Here is an 8,949-nt window from a genome sequence, read left to right as displayed (position 1 = left end):
TTTTTCTTTAGGCTTGTTTTTGTAGTTTGTTTTGTTGTCTTATTAATGCCTCATCAGTTTACAAGCCATGACCTTTGTTCATGAGTTGAAATCTTTAGGATTCAAGGATTCAAGGAACTTTATTGTCAAGGACTCAATAAAAATTGGCCATGACTTCAGTTTACATAATATTTGCCTATTGCCTTTGTGGTTAGTTTTTAATTAAAAAAAAAAAAATAAAAAGTAATTTGAGGTTCCATTTGTGGTCCTTTCTACATGAACTTCCCCTTTTTTGTCTCTCCGACCTCCTTTGTTTAAAAAAAAAAAAAAAAACAGGCTGGTAGATCTGCCTCTGGGAAATGTACTATCAGCCTCTGAAGCCGTTCTCCAGTCTTGCTTTGTGTTTGTGCTCTTCATAAGTTTAACTCCAACTTACATTCTGTCTAAAGTCTTGGCCTTTTCAAGACTTTTAAATCAAGGGCACAAGGGTAGACATAACAGGCAATTTCAGCTTTGTAAGGCACATATTTTCATATTTAGTATTTTTATTTTCTCAATTTAATTCTTCTCGAGCTGAGCAGCTGAAACTGTAAACCAATTTCCCCTTGGGGATCAATAAAGTATTTCTGATTCTGAAGACACTTTCTCTTGCACTGAAGTTCCAAGCTGATTTCACCCACTTCCAGTAGGTGTGATTACTTAGTTTTGTTTTAGTAAGACATAGCTATGTTGTTAAATGAAGATGAACCTTGGTGATTTAAACCTTTAATAAGCAACAGCACGTAGAGATCCATTAATAATAGTCTCAATAACACAAATTCATGGTCCACCACTTCACCGAGCTGAATTACATGTTTAAAACAAAATCCTTGCAGAAATACAATGTGTGGATATAAAGATTGTATCCTAACCCAGTGGTTCTCAGATGGGGGTTCACATGTATGCGAGATTTAAAAAAAAAAAAAAAAAAAAAAAAAAAAAAAAGTCAATGAAAATGTGAATGCAAGTTTGATAAGCCACTTTCCCCCGGGTTTCCTGAAAGGGCCAAATGTGTGTTTGTGTGTTTCAGCTCCTGTGATAGTCGAATAGTCGGTACTACTTTTCTCACTGTGACCGGAAGGCCGAACCAAAAACCCAGAGAATGGACTGGCGGCTGAAACGCAGCAGAGTTTGAGCAGGAAACAAAGACAGGAGAAAAACAAACAAAAACACACCCGACAAACATCGTCAGTGTCAGATTCGGCTTTTTCTACATTTTGTTTCTTACTGGTCACAAGATACATGGCTAAAAGACATTTCAAAAGCAGATACATGACTGAAAAGTTTGAGGAGCTCTGACTGCTCGACTCACTCAGCGAACACAAACAAACAAACAAACAAACAGGCGGCTGCAGGCGCGTGCTCGGATCAGAATCGCCTCTATACTCACAGTCCGTCACGAGCCCAGGTGGCTCGGACGGACTAGTATATCTGATCGGTTCATCACGTCCGGCCGCAGCCCGCGCGCTGCGGGAGCTGCGGGGCCTGAACAGCTCGTGCATGCCGCGCATCACCACAAAGGCTCGCGTGCAGAGTCCTATCACCTCCGGCCGGGGCCAGGCCGCGCGCCGGCCGGATCAAATAAGATCACTGTGTAGGTTTTTTTAAACACATAATACACACAGACATACACACACACACAGGGACATACACTCGCCATTCACTCGCTCATACACCCGGCACACATACCCACTCACACAGCATTCAAAACATGGAGTCAGGAACATCCGGGTTGGGTACTTAACCCCTCCCGCATGGAATCATGGGAAATTCAAGCTCACGTGTTTTTTTCAGCACGCCTCTCTTTTTTATCTTTATTTAAAGTCGTGAACAAAGAAGACAACAACATTGTTTACAAATATATGAAGCATCAAGACAATAAAACACAGAGTAGTGTGAAAGAGAGAGAGAGAGAGAGCAAAAACATAACAAAAAGATAAGTGATATAAAAAAAAAAAAATGACGGCACCTGATTTTTTTATTGTAAATTTGCATTAGTGAGTGTGGACTTTGACAAGAGGTAAAATTAAATTAATAATAATAAAAAAAAATGTGTAACCATCTTTGTTACTATAAACATAGCAATCAAATATAGTGAAATCTGAGAAAACATTGTTCACTATAAAATTATTCACATCTTCCCACGGCTCATAAGTAAATTTACACGGGTCAAAATAAGTGAGGAGCAAATTACAATTCACACACATATCACTCTTTAACTTATGTAAGAAATGTTAGGCTGGTTAGAATCTATCATTTTAGTACGGCGCCCCCATGTGGTCATTAAGTGAAGTGACGCCGTCATCATTAACAGAACTGCAGTGTAAATGGATGGAGAAAGTGGGGAAAAAATAGTGCTTGCTGGCAATACATCACCGTGACAAGTCGGTGTCCTTTTAGCGGCACAGATACAGGCGGGCTGCACAACCTGGCCGACAGCAGACATCCTGCTCCATGTTGCTGCAGATACATAAGTAAAAGCCCAACAAACATCATCTGATGATGCAAAGTAAAAATCCCACAAACCACAGTTGACTCTCCGCCCCACCATATGCAAAGAACTGTTGTCTGCTCAGTGCAGTAAACACGACACCAGAGCCCTGCAGCCAAATCACCATGTCGTCTGGACCTGTAGACATTATGCAGAAACATTTCACTGTACATATAGTCTCAAAAGTTTATAGGTGAAAAGTTTATAGGTTGCTGTATTTTCTTTCTTTTTTTTATTACACTTATGGTCTATACACAGATTTTTCTTTTTTCTTTTATTATTTGTATTGATCCACTTTATTTATTTTGTTATTTTTTGTGCTTTATTTTTCTAAAGATGTACAGTCAGTGTCCACTTTATTAAGTCCACCTGTACAATCTCATGCAGTTCAGTGCAACAGCTCTGCCATAAATTCTACCTTGTATGAAAGTTTATCATGTTCAGTTTTTATTGACATTGTGTAAATTTAGTTCTGTGTTTATTACTGAGGTTGTAGTTTGCAGAGGTCTTGTACTGGACTACATTATATTGAGAGGTGTTTCTCATTTTTTTGTCCTCCCTATTTATATACAATGAAGGGGACAGAATATTGGAAACACCTTTCAATAAAATGCAGTCCAGGACAACAGCAGCACTAACTATGAGCTCAATGCCAAACATAGAAGTGAATGAGCACCTCTATTACTGTGACAAAAATAAAACCTGAGCATTATAGGCAGCAGAACAGGAAACTTTATGGCAGAATAGTTTCATTGGATAAAGTGGACATTGAGCGTTTTCTCTCCTCTAGTGTTCAGAAGTGTAAAAACAAAGGTGTAAAAACATAAAAACAGTGACTATTTCACAGTACATACATACTACTCTGTGTTCATTTGCCTACAAGTGCACAGCTCTTGTTTTTCTGGTTTGTTGTCAAAGTAATGGACAGTACTGATGTTAAAAGGCTTGCTGGTAGAGGAGTGGACAACAGAGCTACTGGTTGGACTGCCATGTTGGCATGGTCTAAAGCTGTATTTATGTCGACAGCAATTAGCTAATCTTGTCTCCTGTGCCCTGTGGGGGTTGTGAGGTAATCTTGAATGGCGTAATGAGATTTCAGCATCTACTACCACTACTGACCACTGTTAGGTGGCACATTGAGTCTAGCTCCGTCACCAGCGGCAGCATGTTGGACCTGGACGCTGCAGAGACACAGACTGTTTGTGAGAAGGTCTTTTGCTCCTAACCATGGACTTCTGACTATACAAGAAACACTGTGACTGGACAGGATTAGTGGACCCCCGGCCATCCTGCCATGGAGGGGTTAAACGCAAAGAAAGTGAGTTCTTGTGCACTGTTTTGTAACACCTGTACTCCTGTCTGGTGACTGTATACGTCACTGTCAGGTCTACTGGTGATCTGTTAGAGCTCTGGTTGACGTCTGTCTCAAGTAAACAGAGAATATCACAGGTAAAAGAGCAAGGGTAAAGACAAACACTTCATAGCTATGGTTTCTTCTGAATTCTCTGTAGTCTATAGACTCTATACCTCTTTGACATTGTGTGCACTATGGACCAAAAATGTGACTACAAGGCTTTTTACAGGACACTGTCGGCTGGTTGGAACAAACTAGAATTACCTGTCAGGGTAGAGTGATCAATATTATTGAATTCAATATACACTTTGTTAGTGTATATGTCCACTTTATTAGGTCCACCTGTACAGTCTAATACAGTGCAACGGCTCTGCCATAAATTCTACCTTTTATCAAAGTTTATGGTGTTGTTTTTATTAACATTAGATAATATGTAAATTTAATTCTATGTTTATTATTGAGGTTGCAGTTTGCAGAGGTTTTGTCGTGGACTACATTATATTGAGAGGTGTTTCTAATTTTTTGCCCTCCCCATTTATATACAATTAAGGGGACAGAATATTGGAAACACCTTTCAATAAAATGCAGTCCAGTACCACAGCACCACTAACTATGAGTTCAATGCCAAACATAGAATTGAATGAACACCTCTATTACTGTGATAAAAAGAAAACCTGAGCATTATACGCATTCGAGAGGAAACTTTACGGTAGGACTGTACAGGTGGACCTAGTAAAGTGGCCATTGTCAATATATTGTAGTCTATATCTGCTGTCTCTAAGTATTTGAAAGTATTTGAATTCAAATAAAACTACAAAACATATTTTCCATGTATATTTGATTTCACAATGTAAGGTCACTTGATTCTCTACTTATTCGGTTCCTATCAGAAATCTGATGCAGCCACACGTATCGCTGCCTGTACATGTGACACAGTAATGATGCCATGTCATCGTTTCAAACAGTAAAGTCGAGTGTTTGACATGTAAGTTGTTTAACGGTAAAATGACACCAAGTTGTCTAGCAGATACTAAATTAGAAGGTTGGCTGGTAACAATAAAATTTGCTGGGGGGAGGAGGAGGAGGAGCAGACGCTACGGGATCAGTCTGACCGGTTTGGCTGGCATTTATCCCAGGCCTGACAACATATCTCCCATCAGAGATCAGAGCCAGCCACCCAATTTATCCCACAGCTCCCAGCTCAGCACCCCAAGGGACTCGGAGGGGGGTGGATTACACAGGTGACAGGGGCGACAGAAGCCACAATCCCAAATACAGCTCAGAGCTTTACACAGAGGATACATGATGCATGTTTGAAATTTGTTCAACAAATTATATAAGTTTGGTGGCCAACTTTGTGTATACATGGGGCGTTCTAGGTACACCCCCCCCCCCACCCCACCCCCACCCCCACCCCCTTTACTTATGTGCATAAAAAATCTTATTAAGCTCTATTGTCTATGGGCCAGATAATTTATTTTTGTTTCATGTCCTAAAACTTCCAGAGATTTGGGCAAGAGAGCTTATGTGTCCCTATAAAAAAAAAGTTAAATGAAGTGCTGATTTTGCTTAATGAATTCAAATCTCTCTTTATTCTAAGGAAGTTTAATCTATTTATCATCGTCTTTGTTTTAATTATTATGTTGTTACTGAATAATTTTAGAGCTGGGCCACTTTCACTCTTCCCTTCTCCTGTGTTGACCCCTTTGCCCTTTTTTTTCCCACCTCATCCTTTATCCTATGTTTATTATTATCTGCCGTTTTGTTTTGTAACTCTCTGTTGTGGCCTCTTGGCCCGGTCTCGCTTCTAAAAGTGATTTCTACAGCAGATTTGGACTAAGCTTGTTAAATTAAGGTTAAATGGTATCAAACGAAACACGGCGGAGCATCCCGGGACAGCTGGACGAGCTCAGAGTTGCTTGTGGTGCACTCATACCTGAAACAAGCTGATAGCCGACTGGTGTGTTTGGCGTTGCCTGTGAAAGGCTGGACAGGGCAGTCACAACAGCATGCAGTCTGCCATCTGTTCTCTGCTTAACGCTGTGGTTTTTCATTTCTTTTCAGAACGATTTAGGTTTCAAATGGGTGTGGCAGAGGTGTCTCTGACTGGGATGTTATACAAGGCCATCCAGTGTTGTTATGACTCCAAAATATACTGATAATCATATATATTTTATTGTAATACTTGATTTCCTTTGAGTATTTGTCACTGGCAGCACTTGGTCATGCCATGAGGGAGTCTCACTGTCCATCCAACCCTCCTGCAGTGTTTCTGATAGCGTGATAGAGCGGTTACATCATCTTGGTGCTGCAGTATTAGTGAATACAGTCAGCTTGCTTAAGCAGCACAGCAGGCACTGCCTCCTTTAGCTCTTATGCAATGACACAGCATGTCCAGCAAGGTGAAGATCAACAAACAAATTTCTTTTGCACTGTTCTCTCATCATGCTTCAGCTTGTCAGTGTGAAATGATTTACTCTCCAACTAACTGGCAGAATTTGTCTTTTGTTCTTTCCCATGTTTTAACTTACGAATTTCTCAGAGGCCAGGATTTGGACACCTTAAAAAAGGTATTTTGCTGCAGTACAATGACCGAACAACAGCTGAAGATTGCAGATTTTTGCACAATGTAAATAAATAAATAAAAAGAAGACACATAACTGATAGTACAAAACTAACTTTGTAAAGGACAGAAAGTGACTTAAGTCCTTCAATGACAAAAGGAAAACTCCTCTAATGTTTATAGACAGGATCCTCTATATTTTAGTGATAGCTTTTGACCCATGTTTATTGACTTCATCCTCTAACAACATAAATAAATGGATATAGTACGTATCCATTTGAAGTGTTACAGTTATGTATCAGAATATGGTCATGTTCGAATATATTTCTAGTTTCATGTCAGCAGACAGTGATATCAGCTCCTTCATTTCCCTCAGAGAGCTCTGTTTGCCACTCACTGCTGTCCCAGCAGTCCACAGCAGACTGTGGGGGTGAGGACGTCACTCAGCCCAGGAGACTGAACGGCTCCTCGGTGGAGATGCCCAGCTACCAGAACCTGCACAGAGAGCTGCTGCTCAGCCACAAACGGTACTGGAGGTCAAAACCCTCGAAAACTTCTCAGTTCAACGCTTTTCTGATCACATGACAGCACAGATGACCTGGTGAACAGGGCAGAGAGGGAAGGGTTTTTTGGACAATGAATGTGGTGTTTGTGTGTTTTCCTGACTGTGACTGGGATCACGGCTGACTCCACAGAGGCCTACTGCTGGAGGAGAAGCCTGAGCTGAAGAGGGTGCTGGAGCAGCGGAGGCTGGATCTGCACCGGGAGGAGGAGCTGGCTCAGCGGCCCCCATCTGATCTAGAGATGGAGCTCCGCAAGAGGCAGCAGAAGCTGCAAGAGGTCAGGACACTGCAAAGACAAACAAACACAAAACACACAACAAAAAACTGAGAGCAATCTCACAACGTCAGTATGGAATGACAATAAAAGCACAAGAGTCATAAAATTTAAGTGTTACCACTAGGGATTTTTTGTGCCAATATCAATAACATTTTTGTATTAATCAATCAATATCAATAGACAATATTTTGTCCCAATAATCAGTATCTTTAAATTTGGCTTTTTAATGTGAAGCCTTTCCCTCAAAGCAGTCGACTACTCTCAGAGGGTAGAAATAAATTTAAAACAACAGTCAGAGTTTGTGTCATTAAAACCAATAGTTATTCAAAGTGATTAAATTATTCTGTGGTGAACAGCTCTTTAAAATGGGATGTGGTATCAGAAACTGTGGGATACATTAAACTTTGAAGACTTTGTTTACAAAAATGTATTTGAAATGCATTACACTGAATGATAATAACTGGTAGATATCGCAAATTTAATGAACACCCAATACTGACCCTTTTCACAGCAGCTGTTTTGACACAAAATAGCAGGTAAACACAGGTGTTATTATCAAAGTTCTGTTCCCTTTAGGCCTGACAGAGCCCGGCTCCTGGTGCTGTGTGTTTACCTGCTGTTTCATGTCACAGAGGCTGCTGTGAAAAAGATGAATCGGCAGGTTGATGTCTGCCTAACCTGGTGACCTCCGGAGGTCGTGATGAGCTGACCTGTCTGTTGTTTTGTCAGTATGAGCAGGAGGAGATCAGGCGGCGGGAGGACCAGCAGAAGATCCCAGAGTTTGTCCGTGTGCGGGACAACCTGCGACGCACACAGACATCCGAGCAGTGAGGCCCCCAAGCTCCAATCACCCCCTGCAGCCTCTCACCACAGTGGCCCTATTGCAATCCACACTATCTTCTGAATTACATTAAACACACACACACAGACAATATGGAACCAACAGCTGACAATGCACCTCTTAAGGGATTATTAACTGTGTTCTGAAATATCAGAAAGCATGTAAAAACAAAATATGCATGCTTTAGGAAGACATAATTCCTATTAAAACTGGCTTCTTAAAACATTTCTGCTTATGATATGAGAGTGGAAGTGCAACTGTTTTTTTGACGAGACATGATACGAGTTTTTCCAGTGAACTTCTTACGATATTGGTTTACAGCAGCATAGAATTGTCTTTGCTACTTGTTTGTTTGTTTCTGAGAAGGGCCACATCACTGAAGCACAATTCCCCATATTGTTGTTGGGTGATTATTATGGCGTTGCTGCGGAGATATTTTCAGAAACTCTGGTCTCCATCAGGGGAAATCCCAACACATTATTTATCCCCCAGTGCACTAATTTGCATGTTTGTTTATCTGTTTGTGTGTGCTGATGTCTGATTTTTGGTGTGTCTGTCGGAAATAAAGATATGTATGGTTTGCAGAGATGCTCTGTGGTGCTGGACACAATTCAAAACTGGGAATTGATTTGCATGCAGCCCCGTCTCTGCACACAGCTCCACTCCCTGAGGGCTCACAAGGTTCTTTCACATGGATATGGGACTTTGTTTAATTAGCTGATCTTTTCATTCCTTCACGGGACGAGGGAAGAAAGCCGACCATCTGGAGGAGGCTTTTCAGGATGTATAGAAATACCCAAGGGCCTGGTTAAGACACCAGAGACATTTGGGATGGCTGAAAA

General features: G+C 40.9%; 1 protein-coding gene and 1 non-coding gene across 2 annotated transcripts; one reads left to right on the top strand and one right to left on the bottom strand.

Annotated features, from left to right (window-relative positions):
- Positions 1-1,381: 1,381 nt before the first annotated feature.
- On the bottom strand, positions 1,382-1,694 carry LOC115362781 (small Cajal body-specific RNA 2). The gene has a single exon (XR_003928515.1).
- Positions 1,695-3,602: 1,908 nt separating this feature from the next.
- On the top strand, positions 3,603-8,693 carry LOC115362776 (protein FAM107B). The gene is made up of 5 exons (XM_030056853.1): positions 3,603-3,827; positions 6,406-6,433; positions 6,803-6,953; positions 7,122-7,266; positions 7,996-8,693. Exons 1-5 carry the CDS (start codon positions 3,804-3,806, stop codon positions 8,095-8,097), a joined length of 450 nt encoding a protein of 149 aa, XP_029912713.1. The 5' UTR covers positions 3,603-3,803; the 3' UTR covers positions 8,098-8,693.
- The last annotated feature ends 256 nt before the right edge of the window (positions 8,694-8,949 follow it).

The sequence above is a fragment of the Myripristis murdjan genome, chromosome 7, assembly GCF_902150065.1.
Source record: "Myripristis murdjan chromosome 7, fMyrMur1.1, whole genome shotgun sequence".
NCBI lineage: Eukaryota > Metazoa > Chordata > Actinopteri > Holocentriformes > Holocentridae > Myripristis > Myripristis murdjan.
The sequence above is the reverse complement of the archived record's forward strand: the minus strand, read 5'-3'. Positions and strand labels throughout refer to the sequence as shown.